The sequence below is a fragment of the Xiphophorus maculatus genome, chromosome 23 (genome assembly GCF_002775205.1).
Source record: "Xiphophorus maculatus strain JP 163 A chromosome 23, X_maculatus-5.0-male, whole genome shotgun sequence".
In the NCBI taxonomy this organism is placed as follows: domain Eukaryota; kingdom Metazoa; phylum Chordata; class Actinopteri; order Cyprinodontiformes; family Poeciliidae; genus Xiphophorus; species Xiphophorus maculatus.
In genome coordinates this window covers 25,189,732-25,215,101 of record NC_036465.1, presented here as the reverse complement: position 1 = coordinate 25,215,101, position 25,370 = coordinate 25,189,732, and the positions used below count along the sequence as shown (strand labels likewise).

Genomic DNA, 25,370 nt, shown 5'->3' with positions numbered 1-25,370 from the left:
GAGGGTGTAGCATAAAAATCTATTTTTAATCAGTTCCATTCTAATTTTCTGAATCAAAATTTTAATTTTAATTATTTAAAAAAAAAAAAAAAAAAAAAAAACAAGAAACAACCCCTGGAAATACTTACTTAGTTATATTTATCTCTTCAAATTCACTTACTACAATGAACTTTCCAGCGGTTTGTTCAGATGACCAAAAGATTTCACTGCAGAGAACTTTGTTTTTTTTTCTGGTAGAAAAATTTCAAGCCTTTATTTACAAAAAAAAAACACCTAAAAACATTCCTCTCTTTATGTTGCATATTGTTATTTTTTTTTTCTTTTACAGTGTGAGAGATGAGCTGCAAAAAAAAAAAAGGAAAGGAAGGGCAACGTCACGTTCGGAGGCAGAGGTCAATATGAAGCCGCTAACCTACGACCTTAACACGCCTAGAAGCAGGATGTGGGAACCGAACAACAAGTCCGCTTCGAGTCTGACGTTTTTAAAACGCATGCGGTCCGTTCTGCGCCCGAAACCGGACAACTTCACAGGAAGGAGGCATTCCACAACTCGAGTGGTGTGAACTACCACTACGAAGAACAGGGTTGTTTTTTTTCTCCCCCTCCCTTTTATCCCGTTGAAACAATAAAAGAAAAAGGAAAAACGTACTCCGAGCAGAGTAGCTCAGGTTGACGTCAGCATGTCCTACTGGGTTTGTTTAACGGAAAAGGCTGCTTGTGTCACCGGTTGATACAAACAGAGCTCATGCATCTGACTGCCAGCGAGAGCGTTGACACACACACACACGCCCACACACACTCACAAAAATGGCACGCATTCCTCCCAGTGAAAAGCATCTGGATACATGCGGTTCCTACGACAAGGAAAATCAAACCAAAAGAAAGACAGAAATGATTGGATGTGGAGGAGATGTTTCTCACAGTGAAATCAGAGCTCATTCGGGTCGATGCAAACATTCTCGTCACGTGAACAAATCCAAGAACAAAAGATTCAAGTGTCGGCCAAACGCACTCGGCGAGGACTTCTCCGTCTGCATCCGTCCGGATTGCTGGACCGTTTCATTTATATTTTGTTGTTGTTGCTTAGTGTTGAATAGGGTCACTAGTCGACGTAACCGGCGCAATAAATTAAAAAGGTTTAAAAGAAAATAACGCTGCTAATGTTAAGGCCGAGCGTGGCGAGAGCTGCTTTCGCGGCGGTGGGAGATGTGTTCACGATGTAAACAAAACAGGAACACGGAAGGCAACGGAGACGCACCGGAAACGTGTTCAGCGTTCCCGCATGAAGTCGGGGTTAGAGCTTCTTCTCCTTTTGTTTTTTTTTCTCTTGCTTTTTTTTTTTTTCTTTCGTAAAGTGCAAAAAACATGTCTTCAGAACACTTGAGGAAAACTAAAAATCCCATCTTTTCAGGCGTGTTCAAACCGAACCAAAATGAGCGTCGTCTTGGCGCCGCCTCGCGAGGGATAAAAGACTGAACTCGTGCATGCGGCTCGCGGCGCGGACGAGGAACGGCCGCGCTTCTTGTTCGCTCGTCTGAGAACGGCGCGGCCGATGGGGAAGAAGAAGAAGAGAAAAAAAAGACAGCTAAATAACGCCGCCTCGGAGTCGTGCCGGACTGTGGGACGGTGGGGGACTCCGGCGATGTCACGACTGCTGCTTGTTGGCCTCCTCTTCGTAGGCGTTTCCCGTTCCGTTCTGCACGTAGGCGGAGCCCGAGCCCAGCCCGTACAGGTGGCCGCAGTACTTCGCATCGTCGATGTGATCCTCGAAGAACATCTGGAGGGAAGGAGGAGGGCGGACAGCGACACAGACGTGTGATTACGTCATGTACTGGAAAAATAAATGAAGTTTGATAGTCGCGCAAAGAATCATCAGCAGAAACAACTGGGACAGAAACCGATGACTAGGTTAGCTACCAATTAGCATATCGGATGTTTAATCGATTAATCAGATAAAAGAGCATGTGCACCTTCTGCAGATTTTTCATGTAAAACTTTTATGTAGTATATAAAAACAATACAATTAAATAACATTTTTACTTTTTTTTTGTTGCCTAAAATGCAATAACTGAGCAGTCCTTTAGTGAGCGCTTCCTCATTTGTAGCATCTGCAGCTAAAAATGGCTTCTAACACAAAATGCTCAGCCAGTTCTGCTTCTATTCTCCAATTAACGATTAATCAATTACGAAATTGATCACAATTAATCTGATTAACTGTTTCGACCGTAATTACGGTCATAAACTTTTATTCATTTAAGTGGATAAACATGGTAAACAAGTGGTTTACAAAACTGGGATGTTGGGATGGTGTTGGGATTCAAGTTATTTTTTTCCTCCAGAGGAAAAAAAAAATAAAATAAAAATAATAACCAAAAATTGTTTTTGCTCTAAAAGCCACAGAGGTAAATAAAAGCACCTGTTTGTGACACTGTTCATCTGGAACATTAGTAATGCTTGTACTGTTTTAAACTGTAATCTGATGATTAATCAAAAAGAAAGATTCTCTTTTTAAATAAGTAAACATGTTATTGCCTAAAATGAATAGTATTTCTTTAGTGAACACTTGATTATTTGTAGATTAATTGCTAAATTCTTGCATTAACCGATTAATAATTTTATAGCCATAGTAGCTTAATAAGAGATTTAATGCAATTTCTTACTAAATTTGAGTCAAGCGAAGCTAAAACTCTGCGTGTGCAGAAACACCAGGAGTTCTGGGTAAAATGTATCTGCAGATTGTTTATTTTTCTAATCTTAAATGCAAATGTTTAGATTTTTGTCCAGTTGTGTGTATGTCTGAGTATGTCGTCATAACAAATGGCCTTCGTTTTTTGAAAAATCTACTCAAAAAGAAGAAAAGTAAAAAAGCCAGGTTAACCATTAATCAATCCCTAAATTAGCTGACAATTATTTCAATAATCAGATTAATTGTCTCAGCGTCTTGTTTTTCATAAGCGTGTTATTTCGTGCGTCTTTGTGGTTTGGCAACAATTGGAACACACCAACGCGACATCTCGACTTTGACTAGGCCATTTTGATGATGCTTTCATCTAGATTTTCACACTGCAGCTCCGGCTGTACGTTCAGGCTTGCTCTTCGGAGAGAAACGGTAAAGTTGACACTTGAAATAGGCCAAATTGTGAAACAATATCCAGCAGAATCAACATTCTCCCCTGGCATTGGAAGCCGAGAGCCAAAGTAAGCGAAGCTCTACGTCAGGCCGCTGACTCGGGGCTCCTACCTCTCTCATTTTGAAGAACGCCATGCCGGTGAGTAAAGAGTCCGAGCCAGCCTGGTGCTGCGGTCCGATCCTCTCCAGCTCCAGCTGCTCAGCTACTTCCTGCAGCCCGCCCTGAACACAAAGCGCTCTGTCAGTCACACTCAGCAAATCCACATAATGGAGGACAACACTGCTAGCATGCCACGCACAGCCTGTCTCTAGATAATACGGTTGTGTTTCGCAGACGGAGAGGCAGCTGGGAACACCGCAGGATGTTGGGGACTTAGAGGGAAAAAATGGGGTTATTTTTGAGAATCCACAAAAAAATAACTGGTGAAATAAACATAAACACAAACTAAGTCTAAAGAATAATAGAGACGAGACTTTTTCTAGGCAGCTATTTGCCGGCTGGACGTTGCAGAGAAGAATCGTTTGAAGAAAGCAGGTTGCCTGGAAGAAACTCAGGAAAGAAAAAAAAACAAAACCTTGAACTGGTCCGGTCCAAAAACGCTTCATAAGCAACATTAAAGTCAGCAGAAAAAAAAAAGTGTGAAGCACAACGGCTTTCTGCGAGTTCCCCAGAGAATCGGCTCTCCTGTTTTCTCCGTTATTGCAGAGAGAAAAGAGCTGATCAGACTTTAAGTAGGACGTTTTTACACATGCTCAACGCAATCAATCCAAAATAAGAGCTTTAAGCAAGTTTTAAGCATTTTGTTTTTTAATTTAATAAAAGGAACTGCAACAAATTCACACTCAGATCAACTTTTACTTTCTTTGTTTCCTTTTATTGTGTCTATTTGAACTTTTTTCTTGGTCTGGCTGTGATGACGCTTGAAAGCGACTGGTTTTTACTCAACTCTAATGTCCTGATGGAAAGAAACTCTGCAAGATTAAAAATACAAGAAATTAATAAAAACTATAAGTTTCAACTACAAACTACAATAAATACAAATAAATCTGAGATTAGTAGACAGAAGTATTTGTAAAAAAACAAACAAGCTGAGCCCAAACAGGAAGTAAAATATATCTAATTTAGAAATCTGATACGCGCTTTTTAACTTTTTGTTTCTTGAACACCTCGAAACAGAAAAGTCCTCGCATATTAGAGCAGCTTGGCGCAACCAAAGTCTCTGTCCAGCATTTAGCTCTGAATTGCTGCTGGACGTTTTTGATTGTTTCCATCAATCATTTATCGGATTGTTGCCGCACGGCGCCACGTAACGCCATTCGGGTCTCCGTCCTGCCGTCATCACTCTGCTCCAGCTGCAGCGTCGGAGGCAGCGAGGCGGAACTGAGGCCGTCTGGCAGAAACGTTAACGCTTTCTGTCAGCTCCAGAGATTTGACATCAGATATCAACCCTGCCTGCTGCTTAGCGCGTCCGCTGCGGGACTCGACTCGCGTCCCCTGCAACGCTGCCGCTGTACGACTTGAACGCAAACGAGATCCAGACGAAGCGGTCGTCACGCCGTTCGACTGCTTGCTGACAGGAACAGCCTGATCTCTGACTGTGAAATGTCTCTGTCAGCAGTTTGGGATTTTTTGTTTTGTTTTGGTGTGATGAATAAAGCAGCTTGGATCTGCTTCCTTCCTCTGTAACTTACTGCACCAAATACTGTAAACACGCAAATATTTTAGTAATCAATTATGCGATTATCTGATTATTCTGACCATTGATCGCATAAAAAACTTGGCGATTAAAGCTGTAGCCTTTTCTTTATAACGTTAGAAATACACTAGAGGATGGAAATGAACCAATAAGTCAATTCGTTTCCACATAACAAAATAATCATTTTATTGCCTAAAATGCAATATCACAACTTTCCTTAAGTGACCTTGAAGTGGGTGAAGCTAAAACTTCGCCACTTGATGCCTTTTGGGGAAAACATTTCCACAGACAAAGGTGTTTTAATCTTAAAAGCAAAATTAATCCACTAATTTTGGCTTCATTGCTTCTCTGAATACGTTAATTTTTCAGCAAATGGCCTTTTCTAAAAAAAAAAAATCTGTACGTTCCATTTAATGTTTAATCGATTACTAAATAAGTTCACAATTATTTCAATTATTGATTCATAACGATTAATCCGATGAATTAATAATTTCAACAATAATTGAAAAAAAATAAAATAATTCTGTCCCAGCTACTCAAAGTTTACAACAGGAATCAGAGGTTCCTAAAAGCAGGGATCCTCTGCCGTTTCTCAGAGTACCTTCAGGTTCTTGCAGCTCTTCATGAGGTACTTGACATCATAAATGACCGGGAAGTACAAGCGGAGAATCTCGAAGAAGTCCACCTCCTCCTCGGGCAGGTTGGCGTTAGACAGGATCTTGATCAGGTATCCAAAGTCGTAGCCGCTGCAAAACAAATGAGGGAACGGATGGGGAACGTTGTTTAAAACAAGCGATTTAAACAGGAAGCGGTGCCGGCGCCAGCATTCGTTTTGCCACATCGGACTCTTGGCTGCGAGCGGCGCACCTATGAAAAGACAGCCACTTGACGCCGTCACACAGCACCACTCCGGACGTCATCAGCAGCTCTGCAAAGTACAGCGTCTCGATGCCTTCCTCCTCGTGCTTCTTGAACTGAATTCCTGAAGTGGTCAGAAGCTCGATGGAGTCCTGTGCATACATATCTTCTCTAATGAAGAGAGAAACAGAACCGCAGAGTTCTGATCTGAACTACTCAGCTCGGCAAGCGCGCACACACACACACACACACACACACACGCACGCACTAACACCAGTCAGTGACTGTCAGGAACAGTAAAGTAAAGTTTGCATGGGTCAAACACTGCAGAAGCTGAATCCTCAAAATGGTGGCACCCAGTTGGATTGTGGGATTTTTGTTCTTGTTGCTATTTTCACCCTGACAGATGGCTATTCTTCATATTCTGTGCTTAAATATTATAATTATGATTACTGGTGGCATGTGATTAAAGTTTTTAATAGGGTTAATTACACAATCTGTAGTCAGTGAATCACCTTTTAATCAAAAACCATATGTTGACAAAATGAGCGACATTTTCAATTCAAAAACTTTTTTTCTGCTAGATTATTGAATAAACAGACATATGAGTTTAACAACAAAGACATTTATTGCTTTTCATCTGTTATTTAGCTTATTCAACCATCAGATTGGTGCTAAATGTCATCCAGCTTCCAGGCGTTTCAACCTCTTTGACAGATCCTTCTTTAGAAATGTGAACTGACATTAGCGTTTAGCTTCGAGATGCTATTTCAGGCCTGAATAGCTTTGCTAACAGGCTAACTCTTTTTAGCGCTATTTGAAAACAACAATTGTATTCTCAAGCATCCCCTTAAATCATCTTTTGAAACAAAAAACTTCAGCCCCAGTGAGCCAAGAGAAGTCACTTTGTCGTCCGTTGCTGTTTGGGGATGTTGCTCGTGCATCAGATTTACCAGCGTACCAGAAACACACGAATGCAAAGGTTCCACTTGGGACTTTTGTAGATAAATTTTTTTTTTTTTAAATTAATTGTGCTAAAAAAATGTTAACATTAAAATCTATGTAATTAATTAATCAAAATTGTTGCATTAACGTCCCGACTAATGAATATATATAAAGTCTAGCTTGTATGTTCCAGTACAAGTTGTATTTCTTACATTTTGGTAAACTCTGTAAATTTACCCACGCAACATAAGAAGCTGACAGGGCGGTGATCTTACGTGAGGTTGAACTTAAAGTTGAACTGCCACGTTGACGTTCCTGGGGGATATTCTCCCTGCTCGTTCATGAATGTGAGGCCCAGCTGTATTATCTTCAGCAGATCCACGTTGCAGCGCAGCAGCTGGTACTGGTAGTCAGCGTTGCTCCTGAACTCCCCAATCGGTCTGGCTACGACGCCCGGAAACTCCGTGTCCTGCAAGAGAGCGAGCCGCTGTTACCCAGTAGGGGGGCTGACGGCGACTGTGAGACCAGTAGGAAAGAAACAACTACCACTGGTGAGTCAATAAATTACAATGTGATTAAAAAGTTTAGTTTAGTATTTGATTATCAAATCAAATAAAACTAAATATTTAATACACAGTAATTAATTGTGTTTATTTCAGTTAAGTTAGATAAATTAATAACAAATAATTTCTTAGAAAATTTAAATACACATGGAACAGAGTCATATGTTCCATAGTCTCACAGCTGTGGCTAACGCTGTTGCTTGTGTCTCACATTTTTTTCTTCCACTGAACATTCTACGAATAGTACATTTGTCCTTTATACCTTGTAATTTTTGTAATCAGTATTATATAACATTCTAATTTTAAGCGAAAGTTCATTTTGGGACAATTGTTAATCAAAATTAGCACAAACATACAGCAGAAATGTTTCAGATTGTGCGCTTGGTGAATTCAACTTAGCTTGTGATTGAGTGATATGATGAAAAATATCCCCACTGCCAACACCAACGTGGAAATAACAGCTCCATTTAGCCTGTATTAATACCTTTTGCATATTTTCACACACATTTTAACGCGATAATGCTGATATTCAATGACTTTGCATACAGCGATTCTGACACAAATTGCTCAATTGAACAATCCCAACCTACCATTGCGATATAGTTGTATTTTCGGATGACCTGTCGGATCCTCTTCAGCTCCTCCTCCAGGTTGCTGGCCCAAACCTCACATATTCTCTGGCTGTGATCCACAGTGGCTGCGGGCATAGTGCCGCTTCAAGCACAACGCAGAGAACATACAGGCCAGTGATTCAGGGAGCTGCTGTTTGGTGGACAACATGTCATGTCAGGGTGAAATTTAGCTGCAGCTTCCTTAGATAACCAAAACTCTCCACTAATAAGACTTTTGGTTTGCAGCAGGAGGCCATTTATAGCCAGTCCAGTGACTTTTCAACAAAGTCACACAAACGCCAGGAAATCCTACATTTCACAGCAACAGTAATTGTTTCGCAGCACATTTCAGCAGAGTGTTAGCATGGCAGGAGCACAGTGGGAGAGCGGCGTGTCAAACGGGACGTGTTCAAACATTAGCTCGGCTCCACAGCTGCTCTCTGACTAGCTAGGTTACCGGTTAGGAGGTTATCCACGCAGAACCGCTGAACACCAGTGGGGAGCGTGGACTGAACGCTGTTTATGCTGTTGTTAGCCTCCCCAGCTAAACAGCTAGCGTCACAATTTAACAGGAGTGTATGCAAAACATGAAACAAACGAGTTGAAGTCGCAGCGCAGGCACACACCGGGCTCCACTTTGATACAGCAAAGGTGGACGTTGCTTCGGTAACTTACCGTTCCCCTAACCGGGCAGGTGTGTGTTAGCGCGTGTGCTATCTGAAAAATGTTACTGTGTTCTGTGTTATTGTGTCGGGGCTTTTCCGCTAACTTTGAGATACTTAATATTCTGTATCGTTTTGATGTCAACCTACGGCTGCCATCATCGCTGAGCCTCCACGACGTCATCACGTAAAATCGAAACGGGCGTGTAAAGTAGACGACGTTTTACGTTCTCTCTCTCTCTCCCCTCCCAGTGCCCAACTCCAGCAAAGTGGCGATGGGCCGTCCGTCTCTTCTCTAGGATTCGGATCATTTCGATTAATTTGGCCGGCTCCTTCATTTCTCAAACGAATCTTCACTTGATGCCTCTTTCAGGTAGTAAAATGTAATAAAGTTTCAATCTTTATTGAGCATACAAGTATATTGGAAGCACCAATACGTGTTAAAATTGATCACATATTTTAGAATTCTTTGAATGCAATAAGTCAATATTATTCTTGATGCTAAAATCAAAGAAAAAAAAAGAGAAACAAAGTTTTAATGATGTACATACAGTAGATGGATGGATAAATAGTGTTTAATGGTAACATTAGTATAATTAGGAGATGTTTCAGACTGCAATAGTCTATGTTTGAACGTGTTTCCATAAATTGGTGACTTGACAGAAAACAAAATGGTAGCGTTACAGCCAAAGCTATTCTTATATATATAATGTGATTAATGAAACATGACTTGAAAACTGGTGAAGACATTGTTTAACTTGTAAAATGAATCGTTTTCCATCTTATGTCTTTGAAAGGACATTGATAGTAACAAAGCAAGTTTACTTGTAATTACTTTCAGTATAATTGCATTAACTCCTTTAGCACCAACATACAACAAAGATTGTCTCAAGGCTACTTTACAAAAACAGTCAGTCCAGTCCAATCACCCGGACAGACTCAAACTCAATGACACAGTCTAATTTGATCCTACAGTTATTTAGTTTGTACATCACCCTTTCATGCATATTTTTGTCATTCTTTTTTTTTTTTTTTTTTTTACTTGATAAATTGTGTGTCCTCAGCAAGAAACGTTGCGATTCTCAGTAATCTGTGGAGGGTAAGCATGTATCTAAGCAGTCCAAGAATGGAGCCGTGGGGAACACCGTGTGAGATTTTTGCTTGGAACGCGACTTTCTAATTGCTGAATGAGACGCAGGAAGCACAAACCAAGCAGAGCTCTGCTTTATGTGTTAAAGAAGTACAAATAAGAAGTATAAATCAAAACGTTATACTTAATAAGTATTCTGGATTTCACAAAGTAGACTGTAATTGACTAGAATGACATATTTGAGAGGAAACTCTTGTCACTATAAGGAAGTTAATTTAATTTAATTTTTTTTCCCACAGATGTGCCCAAACATCTACAAACAACATCGCTGGTTATTCTGAATGTGTGTGAACCTTTAGCTCATATAAACACAGAACCAATAACATACGTATAATGTTATATTTATTTCACACGATGTTTCCACACCATTACATTTATAGCAGTTGTAGTTGGTCTTTGCTTACCCGAACAAATAAAACCACTGGTGAAAATCTGTAAAGCTTTTTTTATAATATATAGGTATATAAATAAATGCAACATTCAATTCGACTGATATTTTTGTTCCACTGACAAAAAAAACAAACAAATAAAAAAAAACAAGAACAGGCATTTAACATAAAAATATAACAAAAATAATAGGTCATAGTACAAAAATATGCTGCCATGCATTGGTTTATCATCTCTTGTTTCATTGTTTAATTGCACAGTAATATATGATCCACACTTAAAAATACAGCAGATTTAAAACAAATAGTTTAATAGTGTCTATAGTAGAAAAAATACTTTGTAAGGTGAATTACTAATCTGAAGGAAGCAATACGTTTGTGTTCACGTGCTCCCATCACATCCTCCACTCAGCCGCCGTGGTCCTGTAATATCTCTGACATTCATTAAATAATAAATATTCAACAAGACAACTATTGCTCTCCAGGCGAAGCTAGAAGCCTCAGGTGTAGGACGCACAGCAACATTAATGAGAACAAACAACAATGGATGTTTCACAGCATCAACAAAACACGTTTGTTGCCGATTCAGATTCAGTTCGAGTCTCTTCTCCGTCTGACTGCGTTTCTGATTTCGCGTGGGAACAAATCAGGTGCGGTTTGTCTCCGTGGTGCCGGTGGACGGATCCCTGCAAACGCGTCGTTCCTCTGGAGTTTATTCGGATTCTGCCAGGTTCCCGCTCTGAACTTTGACGCATTGAAAATGAATACAGAGCGAAATGTAGCGGTAGTCGTAGCGTCATGCCGTGGGCACGCTTTTCTCTGATGGGGAAAAAAAAATTGAGGAGAAGACGGATAAGGCTAAAACCTGAAGAGGAGGTTTAACTTCCAGCATGACGAAAACCCTGAACATAAAGTAAAAGCATATTTATGAGATCAAATGGCCTAGTCAAAGCCCAGACATAAATTCAGTATTTGCGGGAAGACTTTTGTGGGACGTTTTCGTTCACAGATGCTGTTCGTCCAACTTGACTACGCTTGAGCTACTTTTCAGAAAAAAGTTCAGCCAAATATTTCAATCTGTAAACAAACACAAAAAACAACAACTTCCACTTTGGTTTATCAAATGAAACCTCGACTGAAGTTTGCGGTTGTAATGTGACAAAATGGGAAAAGGTGAAAGGGGCATAAACACTTTGTAGTTAAACTTTCTGGACGATCGTATTCTACAAACAGGCATGGACGTTCAAATGGCTTCCTTTAGTCTCTGTAAGTCGATCTTAATTATTACGCCTTCGTGGAAGATCAGATTAGACAGCTTAAAAATATTCAGCGATGTACTTTTCCTTTTCTGTACACTACAAAAAAAACGGGAGTCAGCTACAGCTTCGGGATTGTGGGAAACCAGGCGCTGCCCAGAATCACTGTAAACTAAAAACGAAAGTTGGACGCGCGGCCGTTTGTCGGAGTGATGTTTTCAAACCCCGGGGCGTTTGCTACGTTTTTGCTCAGGCGGCCGAGTAGGCCGCCTCGTCCGAGTCCGGGTCCCTGGCGCTGTCCTCGCTGAAGGGGGAGCGGCATCTCACGTCTGCGATCCCGGACTCCGGGTCGCTGCCGTTGGAGAGGTTGGGGTCCGCCGTCTGGTCGGGATCCTGCGGCGCGAGGATCAGCGGGCCGTCCGCCGCCACGGGAGTGCCGGCGAGGAGGCCGCCGGTGTAGTCTTGAGGAGTGTTGGCCAGAGCGAGGTTCTTCCCGAGGGCCCGCGCCGTCGAGCTCTGATCAAACACGGCAGCTTTGTGGACGTGGCTCCACTCCTGTGCCTGCTCCAGCTCGGCTATTTTCTGTTGACAAAGAAACCGTAGTTAAAGCCAGAAACGGTTTGGCGGGACGTTCGTTTCTCGTCGCCCACCGTCGTACCTGCTTGTGGGAATCCAGCTGCTCCTCCAGCTGCTGCGTCTCCTCTCGGATGACCCTCAAATAATCCTCCACCGACTGTCGGGGGTGCATCCCGCGGTCAAACCGGTTGTACAGCCCTCTCCAAAATCTATGCCAGGCAAAGAAATTTGTCAATCTTGATTATTTTCATTGTTTGTCTTCTGTTATATGTGCAACTTCTTTCTGCCCGAGAGAAATTGGCGCCCCGCAAGGGAAGTTCTTCAAATCAAACAAGATCTGTGTGGAACGTTTGTGCAGCAAAAATTTCGTCACCTTCCTACAATAATGGCACGAGTCATTTATTGCCAAAAGTGATATTTTAGGCCGTCATTTCAGGAAGGTGACAATTTTAAAAAATATTCACGTTTCCAGAGGTCATCAAAGGTCAGCCAGAGTCGCTCACATTTACAAAAAAACTAAATTTGGTATCAACCTTTTATTTGTTTTATAAAACCTTTATTTTACCAGGATAAAAAAAAAAGAGAAGCAAAAACACTGAGATTAAAAACCTCGTTTTCAAGGGAGTGCTGCCCAACAGGCAGCAACAAATACGACACAAAAAATGAAACCGTTAAAAGAAAGAAAAGAAAAAAAAAACACACTCAAGATCTTTGCTTGGATGTAAAATAAAAATTGCTAAACGAGATCAAGTCAGTCAAAATTTGTTGTGATTTTTGCTACAAACATTTTAGCTGCACAAACAGCAAAATTCATTTTGACCCATTTTTATTTGATTTTGTCAATGTGTGGGTGGGAGGGGCAGGCTGATCTCTGGTGACGCTTTTTGAAATCTTAAAAATTGGAGCGGCACCAACAAAACAAAATGTGTGCCGCACAGTTGATTGCCAATGTGTTTCGTTTGATTTTGCCACTGTGGCCCGGCTGGCTGACGTTCGACGACGTCTGGAAACATTTATTCACATTCAATGATGGAAACTTTTGCTGCACAAACGTAGCACAAATGTTTCGTTTAATTTGAAGAAGAAGGGGAGAGGGAGGCGCCAACTTCACGCTGGTCCTTTTTTCCCCCTCTGTGCACAGACAGTGTACCTACTTAAAGCAGTAGGGGGCGGTAGACGGTCGGAGGAGTCCTTGAGACTGGCTGTGGTTCTGTCTGTACAGGGGGTTGGTGAACTCTGCGCGGTTCGTCCAAAGGTAACTCCACAAAGAGTGAGTCTTTTCGTGAACACTTTTCATGAACAGCGACAAAGAAAAGACGACATTAGCGTTCACAGGTTCCTCAGACCAAGTCGTCACCATTTTTAAAAAAACAAAACGAAGCAAAAAACACAAAAGTGGAAAAAACAAATCCCGGCAGAAAGTTTCAAACCTCACCGGAGCTCTCTCCTCTCCCGCTGGTTGTTGCCGATGAAGTTCCCGAACTGGCAGGAGTAGATGTGGCTGTGAATCGTGATCAGGAGATTCTCGTTGTATTCGAAGGCGCAGGGGAACTGCTCCATCAGCTGCCACACGCACTCCAGGAACTGATCGATGATCGGAGACACCTCTTTGGGGTCTCCCGCCAACTGGTTGCATCTGGAGAGGGAAGACACTCAGTTATCCCTGAACACACAGCACAGAAATCCCAGTGAGGTCTGATACTAGACATCACAAACCCATTTTATTTGAGATTTTTTTTTTTTTTTCCTTAGGTAGGCCAAAACGAAGCGGTAATTACTGTAACTGTGAAGTTGGAGGAAAATGCCTACATTGTTTGCAAGTAAAAATCTGACAAGTGTGGCATGCACTTGTATTCAGCCACACAAAGTTAAAACTTTGTAGAAGTACCGACTTCTTAAAGACTGAAAATTTTGCAGATTTTTTTCCTTTTTTTTTCTTCTTGGAAAAACATCTTAACCTCCGTCAGACTGAATGGAGATCACATGTAAAAAAAAATAAATAATAATCAATTCTTGCCACAGATTCTCAATTAAATTCAGGCCTGGACTTTGACTGGGCCATGCAAGCCCCTGATTACGCTTCGATCCAGACTTTTCATGGTAGGCCTAGTTGTTGTTGTCCTGCTGGAAGCTGACCGTCCAACCTGTGCAGACCAGAATCGGCCTGTATTCGGCCGCTTCCGTCTTCCAAAAAATTGAGCTGCTTCATCGTCATCCTTCGTTTCCAGATGAACCGTGGTTAACTGCAGCTGAGACCCAATTACACATTAATTAGGCGACCTCTAAAAGCAGTTGATTGGATTTTAAATCGGGGGTATCAGAGTAAAAACACAGAATGTTGAAGCCCATTGGTCAATCTTCTGCTTAGGAGCCATTTTGAATCGGTGCGAATGATTTTGCAAGACGTTACGATTAGAGTCAAACCTTTGAGTGAACTTGTGTCCAAATGAGACCCAGTCTTTTTCAATGAGGACCTACGTGCAGAAAAGAAAGAGACCGTAACTAATCAAAGTTACGTGTTGCATGCCGTGATAATCGTCTCCTAACCTCAGAGATGATTTTGCATAATATGCTTCAAACACATATGGGAACAGAAATGTTTTGCATCCGGCACCACCAACTGGAGCCGGAATGAAGTTGATCGAATTTAGACAAGAGCAGTCCATCATTAGAGGTTGAATGAAGAGAAAGATGGTTGAGTGGATTTACCATGAGTCCTTTCAGGGTCCTGTAGTAGGGATCCAGCAGCACGCAGGCCACTGAACACACCTGGGCTGTGCGGTCCCACCCGTCTGAACAGTGGACCAGGACACTGATGCCTTCTGCAACAGCCTGCGTGTAAAAACAATCAGAGAGACACACAGCCGTTTTCATTGCTGACAAAAACATTCCAGTACTCCGTCTCATCGACTGGTTCTGAAAATCAGCCTGATTTCTTCTACTTTCAGCTCCCTGCATCGTGTGTTATTTACAGAACACAGAGTTTAACTAGTGTAAATGTAATCCCACATGTGCTAAACCTGCCAGCTCCTCCCTGGGGGGGGGGGAATTCGAAGGCGTTCCCAGAAACACAGCACAAAGCACATGTAGAATGCTTGAGCGCACCCCCATGGGCTCGTCCAGTGTTGGTCACGTCAACCGGCTGCAGAGCGTACGGGCAAAATCCTCGTCTCTAAGTTGTACCACGGAGCAGAAAGCTGACATCGTTGGTTCTCCCTCCCATCCAGTGGGCGGCGCAGGTCGCTACAATCGACAGCAGCCACACAGGCGCACCCGCTAGCAGGAAACAAACGCACCCAGTACAACACTTTCATTTTATTGGCTGAGAGGTTGCCAGGCGACGGTACTTTTTGTTTCCAGAGAGAGCAGAAGACGTTGCACAAGCGAGCAGAGAGGTTTGCGAGGGGACATTTGAGCCGACCAAATGTCCGCAAGTTTGGAGCGCGAGGAGAACGGTTTGAGAAAGTACAGCGGCTATTTGGAAGAGAGGAGAAATTTTGAGAACAAGCCTTACAGGTTTTGAGAAGACAGACAAGAAATCCTGCTGTCAGACTGAAAATGTGTGCTCTCGAATTATGGCAGAAAAATTCCCCCATGAATAACCCCTGAATAGACCTTACCAGAGAGGCTTAGGAGTGCAATTTAAATTGAATTTAAAAGGGATTTCCTCTTTATACAGTGAAAATTATACAGTCAGGCTCATCACGATTGGTCGTCTTTGACTTGGGACAGCGCTTCTCAAAAAATTACACCAATAAATTTGAAAGTCTCTTTACTTCTTTTTTTTTTTCTTTTATGTTTCGACATTTGTAGTGAAAATGTATTTAAGGAGTGAGCAGCAGAATTGAGTATGTGTACTACAGCCTTTAAAAACGAGGAAAATCCTTCTTGCCCAATCACGAAATGTCAACCTAGCATTTCAAAGTTTGACATGAGTTTTCCAACTGGACAATGATCACAGGCACACATCAGAATCTCATGTTGAAATGGATCAAACAAGCAAAGATTAAGCTTCTGGTGTATTCTGAGTCCTGTTGGAAACCAATCGAATTAAATTAACTCTACCGATTCTGCCAGGAAAGGCAAACAAATGTCCTACCGTAATTATACCAAAAAAACGATTCTCATTTTTAAAAATGAAGTTAAGTCAATGCATCTACTCCTCCTCACTACTTCTCCAGCATACTACGCAGAAACAAACCTTCACAAACCGACACAGACAGCAGGGATTAGCCTCCAGACTGACCTTGGCGATGAAGACGCCGGTATCCAGAACAGCTTTGATGTGCTTCAGCCAGCCTGAGCTCTCCAAGCCCTCCAGGAAGTCGGACATGGAGGGAGAACGAAGCTCGCACACTGAAAGCACAACACAGCTGTCTCAGTGGCAGGAAATGCGAAGCAGACCTGATCGCTGGAGTTTATGGAACATCATTCTCTCCCACAGCGTGCAATCTGTGCATAGCTGGTCTTTCTCCCCCCCCCCCCCAAGACAGATTTCTCTAATATCACAGTTTAATCTGTAACAAAGTAAAAATGTAGCTTCTAGGTCGAACACTTTAGGCTAGATGAATATTAATTGGAGTTTAGCTTTCCTAACACAGTTTGTAACTTGTACAAAAATACGACTATTGTTCTCTTGTTTTTTTTGTGAACTCAACATTACCATTTTGTCTATAAGAAAACGTGGTACCACTTTAAACAATACTATGTATTTTTAAGAGTAAGTCTGAAAATAATGAAGTTGTAACACTTTATGGACAAAATTTATGACAAATGTACTTTGCAACATGACATTGCAAGGATAGGCAGGGATATACAGTGGATGGATGGATTTTATACTTAATGCAGAATCACAATTTCTTAATATAATAATAATAATAATGGCTAAGTGCATTAGTCATTCAGCTAATGCACTTAGTAATTCTTTAGACACTGCTTGACTAAGAACTAATTAATAACTTACTGACAGTAATTTATACCAAAAAATTGCAAGTGACATTTCAAAACTGTCATGAATTTAGCATTAAGTAAATTATCATGTGTTGGGGCAAAGCTGAGAGAATATTGAGTGGAGACAGCAGTGGAGGTCAGCAGCACACAGTAAGCTCCTACTCAACACAGGACGGCAGCAACTACCCACCGACTGAAGAAGCAACACAAAGCTGAAAAGGGGTGGGACTAAAACATAAAAACCTATTTTTTAGACTAGTTTTTCAGCCACCCCCATCTAATGCTGCCCTGGGTAACCACCTTCTTTTTACCCATATCCAAAACCGGCCATTTGATGAGGAAGTTGAGTACATTAACAATAAAGAATTGTGAAAAAATAATACTAAAAACATTGGCTCAATTCTCAATCAATATCACACAGGCAACAGAGACTCCTGCTGACGCTGCACCAGTTTGTCTGACAGGAGAGACGCAGGTCATCGGGTTGACTGAGCCGGTGGCTCGGTGAACGGGCCTCTCCTGGGAAGGTAATCTGAGTTAATGGTGCCAGGCTGGGGGGTCCTGTAAATCTCATTGAAGCGTGCAGTCGTGTAGAGTGCTGCCGACTCCTGGCATCTGAAGACTTCCCCTTCAGTCCCAGGGGGGCAAAGAGTTATCAAAACTGAGCACAACTCTTAACTCTTCAGACTTGAAATCACATCGTTCTCACGCCCTCCGTCTCCCTCCAGGGGGATAACGTTAGGGACAGTCCACTCCGGGAAACCAAAACCCTCTGAAATCAAAGCGGTCCTAGGAGCCAGCGCCCCTGGACGATACCCAGGAACCCTCCTGGGGACTAATTTGAAGCTAACTGCAGCTCAGTCTGCATGACCACAGCTGAATAAAAGCACAGAGGCCTCAGATTCACTCGCTGTGCTTCAGTAAAGGTGAAGAGACAGCGGATTAAAAGAAAACATTTTAAAAATTAGACAACTTTTACTACACAAGCTGAAACTACAAATACAATGCTGTGAAAAAGTATTTCCCTTCCTTACTTTGAATCCCCAGAACCAAACATGAAGAAGCAACATTCAGTTTTTACGCTCCACAAATCTGGAACAAACTTCCAGAAAACCGCAAAACAGCCGAAACACTGAGTTCCTTTAAATCTCGACTGAAAACCAACCTGGTTAGAGTTACTTTTGATTCTTTTTTTTTTCCTCCTAAAAAAAATTTGCTGGTTTTATGTCAGGTGTAAAAAACAAAATCAAGCACTTTTGTTTCATTGATCAAGAGAATATCTGCCCAAAAGTGCTGAGATAGTTTGGATAGTTTATCATTCCGGCTCATGACTGAAATCATGACTTAAAATCTACCTTTTTGAACTCAGTCAGGTTTTTTTTTATAACATAAACATTTTGTTTCTGCATCCGAAGCATGAACTGGGATATCATCCGAAGAGAGCGCAGCAATTTCACCTTCCAGCATTTTCTGCTGGCTGTTCCTCATGACGTGGATGTTCTCGATCCCCATGAACTGGAACTTTATGTTGGAGTAGTTGTCTTCGTTCTCGTAGCCTTTTCCTGCCGCCCTGTTCGCGATCGCGTTCAACTGAAGAGACAAGACAACACACACACACGGGCCCACACCGGTTCATTTCAGCCTCCATGTCACAGGAAACCTTGCGCACAACCAGGAAGTCCTGAGGACATGCAGCTGTTAAAAACAAACAGCTGAGCACATGTTACTGCCGGCGGCTCGCGTTTCCACAAAGGGCTCACCTTGGGCCTGGTGTCCACCACATACATGAAGTGGCTGCGGGGATTGGACCTCAAGATGGCCTCCAGCATCTGCTCGTCCTCCAGGCAGCGAGCGCTGAAACCCGACAGGGGCTGGCTGCTGCGGCAGATGGCAGCCTGGGAGGGATTTGTGATCAACAGGTGAGCGTGAGACGGACCGATTTAGATTTCTGCATGAGCTGCATGATATTAGAAAAAACACGAGGTGGCGATTTTATTGTTCACGATTGGGATCAGAGGCGGGTAGAGTAGCCAAAATGTGCACTTACTTAAGAGTACTTCAACATGTTTTTACTCGGGTAAAAGTAAAAAGCAGCCGTCCAAGAAATTACTTAAAAGAAGAAAAAAAACAAAAAAGAAAAACGACTACTTAAGTACTGAGCATCTGATCAGCAAAAATGATAAAATGATTGAGAAAATATAAAGTTATGTGGAAATAATTGTGTTTTATACAGGCACGTAGTCTAAAATAGTGTTTTAAATGCCAAAATTAAAATAATTCATATAAATAATCCCAAGTACAAAATAACAAAAATCAGAGAATAATTTTCCAAATCAGTTTTTTTTCAATATGAAAACTTGAGAGACTTTAACTAAAACAGGTCTGTGTCTGAATTAAGTTTTGCCTAAAACAAACTTGTCCTTCATTCAGTGAAGTTACTCAAAGTGGGTTACTAAAGGAAGAATCCTTCATAAGAAAATTACTCAAGTAAAAGTCCTAAAACTACATTTTTTCCATAACGTTAATCAAATAAAAGTAACTAGTCACTACTAAGCTCTGGTTGCGATTAATCCAAGTTTTTCTTACTATTCTCTTTCTTTTCCATCGTTTTACTTTCACAACTCTTTCTAATTTTGCTCCGTATCGAGTGTTGGCATTAAGAGACGGAGAACGCTAATCCAAAACGCCTGATATAGAACTAGGAAAACAGAGTTTCAGTTCAGATATTTCCATGCGACGCTTCAGTTTAAGCCAAAAAGTAAAACAATCAGAAGTAGATTCATGTTTAGTACATCTCTTCCTGCATGTTGCATTTGGACTCACAGAGTCTCTCAGTGTCTCACATCTCCATTTAAAAGCCACGAAGGAACTGATCTGAACATGATCCAGAATATAGCAGACACAGACCCCCCCTCCCCCGGGCTTACCCTGGGAATCTGACCCCGCAATGCTGCTTGACAAAAATCAGCATTTGGGAAAACATATTTTCTGAGAGGTAAATTTGTCAAAAGAAAAACTAAGTTGCAGCCACGCTGCTTTTTCATAACTCCTCTGAAGACGAAACTGGAACATCGCTTTGTGGAGCTGTGTCACACAGATGTGTTGTGGCATTAAGAAGGTAAGTGTCAGAGCTAATTAATAAAATTCATGGTACATATATTTCTACAGAATTGGTTAGTGCAAAAAAGTAGTCAATTAATCTACAACTACAACTGATCAAGCCTCCCATGAAGGAATGCTTTCTTACTGCATTTTAGGCTACAATATGGTTATTTTCTTATTTAAAAACAGAAAGTTAACACTCTCTCTCTCTCTCTCTGCCACCGAGCAAACAGACCCATTATTAATCAACTTTGTTCAAGAAACTGGCCGTCAATATCTCCACCAAAACGTCGCCTCTTATCTTGATTATTTGTGATTTAAAAAACAACAACAAAAAAACGGAATGGTTCGGGAAGGAGACGGAGAAATGGAAATTGCGATCATCGCTGCAATCCTCCCACCGGACCCTTGTGATGCTAAAATAGAAAATGAGACACGCAGGCAACTTACATGGTTTTCTTTGGAGTAGTAGGACAGGGCGGGGAATCGGCCTCTGCTTCTGAACTTGGAGCTGCCCACCAGCACCGGGGGCGCGGCGGAGTCGGGTACAAACAGCTCGGCGGGGTAAGTGTCGCTCACCTTTAAGAAAATAGAATTAAAAACAACACAAATTCAATAACAATCACCATATTACAAGCAACTGCTGTGGCCAAAAATGTATTATTTTGCAGCACCTTTTTCAAAAGGTTGTGGTCAAAGTTGCACTTATTTCCCAGCTTTATTTTTGCCATAACGTGGTCTTGCACAAAAAAAAGTTCAAATTGCTGCACATAATCTTCCCAAAAGAGACATGACTTTAGCATAGTTAACATTTAAAATGTAAATAACACGTTCAAGTACCTTCTTGAAATAGCACCGTTAAAAGGGACAGTGTTATGCGTTTCAGCCTTCAGCTGTTATAAAAATTTAATGTGTATCAAAGACGACTGAAAAGAAATTTTACGTTGTAATTTAACGCCTTGAAATTGGACCTCTGTCCCTTTAAGAAACTCCGGCTCCATTTCTAAAACTCCGCCTTCAGGAAATCATTGTAACATTGCTCCTCTGTTAACCCTTTCGTGTTCTTTACGAGAGTGGCGCTGTGAGGAAGCTCATGGAAGGAGCAGCAGTGAGGCGTTTGCTAATAGCTGCTGACTAGTCTGAAGGAGCCGAGTGCAAACTTGGAAACTGCAGCTCTGAGGAGGAGCTACGCCCTCGGTCCCCGCCAGGCGTTTTGCACAGCTAAATGGTTGCCATGGAGATTAAATGACTTCTCAAACATGCATGAAAGAATCAAAGCAACGCTCCAGGTACGTTTCGGATTAAGAAATAACATAACATAACGCAAAGTTCCCCACCCAAAAAAAAAGTATTTCACCTAACACTGTCCCTTTATTAAGTCATGTCCTGATCTCAACCTCCTGCAGGGATCAGGATTAAATCTGTCCACTCCAAGGTCGGCTCTTTGACCTTATGGTGTTGGTTGACCGGGGAGAGTTTCCACTGGGCGTTCGGGAGTCCCATCCGGCTGAAGTCGGCCTTGAGGTCAACGAAGGCCCACTCCCGCCGCCTCGCCTCCTCGTCAACGTTGGGCTGGTAGGAGAAGCAGTACAGTTCCTCGTAGCGCTCTGAAAGGCCCGGTGCAGAGGAAAAGCGGGAGTTAGATTGCAAAGATGTTCAAGCAACTTTAGCTACTTTTCTTCTTCTTTTTTTTTTTTTGTCAATTAAGAACCAAACGCTTCAAAATGTTTTTGTTTGGATTTTACGCGATGCGTTGAAATTCATTACAAAGGATCTCAAGCTCATTCAGAGAATATGGAGAAGGTCTGAACAACAGCTGAAGTCTTGCCACATATTGTGGATTGAATTTAGGTTCGGGCTTTGACTAGGCCATCTGCAGACATGTGTATGCTTTGACCTAAACCAGGGGACTGTCGCCCCAGGTTCCAAGAGGCTCTTTGGACCGTCCACAACAATGACAAACAACTAACTAGTACTTTTAATACAGATATATTACGAAATGTAAGGTTTTGTGATTAATCGTGCCTTGTAGTAAATTAGAAAGTCTTTTTCTTATCTTTAAGTTGAAACACTAAATGTATCTCTCCAATTTTTTTTTTTTTTTTTACAAAATTTCAACAATTTTTTTTTTTCAAAACTTAAAAAAAAAAGAAGAAATAAAGCAGTGGTTCTTTAACAATGACAACATTCCTTTTGTATATATTTAACTCTTTGGTTCTAAACAAGTTTTGTTTGGCTGGACTGGGGGTGAAATCGACTCTTTGGATGGTAAAGGTTGCAGACTCCAGGTCCGAACCGTTCCGTCGTTTTAGGTTTGCTCTCCTGCTGAAAACTGAATCCGTTCCTCAAAGCCTTCAGTAGGTTTTCATCAGATTCTGGTTTTGAAAGTAGGGTGGAAAATCCCACGTTAGCGTTATCTGATCGTTACGCCCTCTTCCGGAAAAGAACTTCCTCATATTGACCGGTTTTCTTTCTTTCTTCTTTTTGTTTTGTAAACTAGTTGTACTAACAGATTTTTATTTTCACTTTTAATTGAACAGATCTGCCAGTGGAACTAGTGCTTTGTTTTGTGAATATCCAAGAATTTCATACATAAGACAAGATCCTACATCTTACTGAAGAGTTACTACTGAGATATTTGTACTAGAAAATAAATAGAAATACCCAGTTAGATTTTATGTTTTTGCCGTTTGGTCGTTTTTTTATGGTGTAAATATATATACACCTGTATCAGTCTTGATATGGAAATATTCTAGATTGTGAATCGGATACATAAGGACAGATCTATGCAGCCTAATTCTATGGTTTGTGCTCTCAGCGAAGTCATGTTTTGTTATTTATTTGACATTATATTTGGAATCCCTAATTGCACTTTATTTTTAAATGTTGGCCATTTAAAAATAACAGTTGGTTATTATTTATTTTATGTCACCTGTTATACTCCTAATTAGGTTTGCTTTTTTTTTTAAATGGCTGCCCAAGTTTATGAAGCGGTTTGTGTGTTTAAGTGTGCTGTACTGTTGCAGTCATCAAATAAAGGAGTAATTCAACACATTTATGTCTGTGATTAAAAAACAAAGAAGCATTTTAAGTCAATGCAGCAATGTTTGACTATATCGGATCGGAATCGGACGATACTAGGCCTCAAATATCGGTATCGGAAGTGAAAAAAGGTGAATCCTTAAATATTAATGTTGGATATCTGCCCAAATGTTCTTCTCAGCGTGTCCTTTACTATATGCATTATAAAAAGTGAGTGTATGAATACTTTCCCCAGCCTAATACTAGTTTTAAAGAACGAGTAGAGAGGAGAGTCTGAGCCTTCAGAGCTCACCGGGCTGGGAGAGCCGCTGCAGGGACAGGTGGACGTCCTGACAGTCCTGCTCTCTAGGAATGCTGAAGTGAAGAATCTGGAAGTTCTTGCAGCGGATCAGCAGAGGACACCCCGAGGCGCTGGCAGCCTGTTTGTCCACGCTGCACACCAAACCGTGGAGCACCTGAGGAAAGCACACGGAGCCCACATGACATGAACACAGAAAAATAGCGACACATTATTTCTGCCCCGTGGGGGGTGAGTGCGCCAATAATGAGTTACCCATGTTTCACTGCGGCCTCCAGTCTCGCTCTCCACGAAGATGCTGTGGGTGGCCGTCAGGTAGAGGGTGCCCACCCTGCTCCTTCTGGGGGATACTCTGTCCAGCAGCCGGACATTCTCCACCTGCAGGGAGGACACGGATACATCAGACACACTCTGCCAGCGTGACAGCAGCAGCACACACACACACACACACACACACACACACACACACACACACACACACACACACACACACGCACACGCACACGCACACGCACACACACACTTTACGTCGATCATGTGTGTGTTTGTTTAATCAGATATATAATCCACAATCTGTCTGTGTTTGTCAGTCTGACGCTTTTCTGCTAATGCGGAAATACAAGCGAAGCTAATCACTGCATCAGGAGGATCCGCGGTTACCTTCGGCAGTCGGATGTGCTCCATCAGCGGCTGAGCGGGTCCGGTCCAATCACTGGCTCCGCAGCACGGGTTCGGTACACCATTAATTATGGTTAAAGAAGCGGCTCCGCGAAGCTCTCAGGTACAACCAGCCATATTATTTCTATTGTCTGGGCTGCAGTCAGCCGCTGGGTCCTAAAGCCCGTCACTTCAAGACATTTAAAGGGACAGCTCTATTTTTATTTTTTTTTATTTTGTTATTTTTACCTGAGGTTATAATCTCTGGAAGCCCGTTGCCGCCACTCTGGTCAAAAATAAGTAAATAAATAAAATAAATAAATTATCTCATTATTTTGAGATATTATCTCAAAATATTTTCATCATTTTGAGATACTTTATTGAGAAAGTATCTCAAAATAATGAGATTTTTTTTTTTTTTTTTTTTTTTGGTACCAGACTGGCGGAAACAGGCTTCCATAATAATCATTAACAATTCTCACTAGAGATTGAAATAACACTTCTGTTGTAAAAATAAATAAATAAATGTTATATTTATAAAAATATATTAGACCGCCATGCTACTCTGATCCAGTCATTCACGCAGACGGACTTACATTGTCCAACTGACATTTCTGTAATAAAAGTTTATTTTGTATTAGCTTTACAACATATTTTAATTGTCTTAAAAAATGGGTAAACATCCTCGTAATTAAAAAAGAAGTTAAATTATTCAAGTATATTACTGTTTTTGTGCTGAAACTTTAAAATTCAGTTTCCCTTTTTGACTGGAGTCGAAATAAATGAACTTGATCATATTCTGATTTACTGAGATGCACCTGCGTGTTTCCTTAACCTGTTTGTCTTTTTGACGTCCTGTTTTGTTGTACAAATGTGTTTATTCAAAATCGTTCCAGAACAAAATAAAGACCCAATTTTGTCATGCAGGCCACTGCAAGCAAGCAAGCAAAAAAAAAAAATCACAGTCGAGTGCAACTGCTGCAGCTGAATGAAAGGTGTCCCGTTGTGAATGCTGTGATCGGGACTTGGATGTTGATGTGAAACCTTTTTTTCTTTTTTTTTCCAGTTGAAATCCTCGACCGTCGGGATATAAATATTACACATATCACTTTAGACCACAGCAGCTCACCTAAGAGCAATGTTTGACGAACAACATGAGTTCTTTTAGGAAAGCAGTGCCAAAAATGCTAACATGTTGTTTGTGTGTGGACCTCGGCCCAGTCAATAAATAAAAGCACAAACAACACCTGCGACGTCACGTGAGCCAAATGGAAACTGGTTTCATGTCAGAGCACCTGGGCGAAGTTTGTCGTTCTTATTGAGGATTCTTAGTTTCAACCAAACGGCGCTGCTGCAGACATTGTGACATGTCATAGCAGGATGAGCAGAGTTGGGCTAAAAAACAAGTTCATTCCAGTGAGGGGTTGGAGTTGGAGCCAGCTGGCTGTCTGACAACACTCACAGGGAACAGTTATCAGATACAAACC

The 25,370-nt window shown here is 41.5% G+C and overlaps 2 protein-coding genes across 4 annotated transcripts; both read right to left on the bottom strand.

Moving 5' to 3' along the window:
• Positions 1 to 309: 309 nt before the first annotated feature.
• LOC102227457 (CCR4-NOT transcription complex subunit 7) lies at positions 310 to 8,644 on the bottom strand. Of its 3 annotated transcripts, none has more exons than XM_023328974.1 (7): positions 8,480 to 8,644; positions 7,784 to 7,955; positions 6,906 to 7,099; positions 5,695 to 5,856; positions 5,429 to 5,573; positions 3,242 to 3,352; positions 310 to 1,777 (listed from the first exon to the last, which is right to left on the bottom strand). In XM_023328974.1, the coding sequence occupies exons 2-7, from the start codon at positions 7,898 to 7,900 to the stop codon at positions 1,646 to 1,648; spliced, it is 861 nt and encodes a 286-aa protein (XP_023184742.1). In that variant the 5' UTR covers positions 7,901 to 7,955; positions 8,480 to 8,644; the 3' UTR covers positions 310 to 1,645. The 3 variants fall into 3 exon arrangements, with proteins under 3 accessions (XP_023184742.1, XP_005810986.1, XP_023184743.1); XM_005810929.3 differs by having other exon boundaries at positions 7,784 to 7,907; XM_023328975.1 differs by lacking the exon at positions 5,695 to 5,856 and having other exon boundaries at positions 7,784 to 8,644.
• Positions 8,645 to 9,941: 1,297 nt separating this feature from the next.
• mtmr7 (myotubularin related protein 7) lies at positions 9,942 to 24,032 on the bottom strand. The gene is made up of 14 exons (XM_005810936.2): positions 23,887 to 24,032; positions 23,482 to 23,604; positions 23,221 to 23,383; positions 21,336 to 21,493; positions 20,337 to 20,465; positions 18,545 to 18,679; positions 18,242 to 18,374; positions 16,081 to 16,190; positions 14,544 to 14,666; positions 14,259 to 14,308; positions 13,270 to 13,470; positions 12,989 to 13,123; positions 11,917 to 12,043; positions 9,942 to 11,840 (listed from the first exon to the last, which is right to left on the bottom strand). The coding sequence occupies exons 1-14, from the start codon at positions 23,908 to 23,910 to the stop codon at positions 11,508 to 11,510; spliced, it is 1,944 nt and encodes a 647-aa protein (XP_005810993.1). The 5' UTR covers positions 23,911 to 24,032; the 3' UTR covers positions 9,942 to 11,507.
• Between the last annotated feature and the right edge of the window lie 1,338 nt (positions 24,033 to 25,370).

What these genes read in the sequence shown, in the direction of transcription:
- LOC102227457 (XM_023328974.1), bottom strand. Translation starts at nt 7,900, where the DNA reads ATGCCCGCAGCCACTGTGGATCACAGCCAGAGAATATGTGAGGTTTGG. An exon ending in AACTTTAAGTTCAACCTCAC is followed by an intron (nt 5,857 to 6,905) that starts GTAAGATCACCG and finishes TCTCTTCATTAG; the next exon opens with AGAAGATATGTATGCACAGG. An exon ending in AGAGCTGCAAGAACCTGAAG is followed by an intron (nt 3,353 to 5,428) that starts GTACTCTGAGAA and finishes CTTTGTGTTCAG; the next exon opens with GGCGGGCTGCAGGAAGTAGC.
- mtmr7 (XM_005810936.2), bottom strand. Translation starts at nt 23,910, where the DNA reads ATGGAGCACATCCGACTGCCGAAG. An exon ending in CGGGAGAGGAGAGAGCTCCG is followed by an intron (nt 13,124 to 13,269) that starts GTGAGGTTTGAA and finishes GTTCATGAAAAG; the next exon opens with TGTTCACGAAAAGACTCACT. An exon ending in AGCTGGATTCCCACAAGCAG is followed by an intron (nt 11,841 to 11,916) that starts GTACGACGGTGG and finishes CTTTGTCAACAG; the next exon opens with AAAATAGCCGAGCTGGAGCA.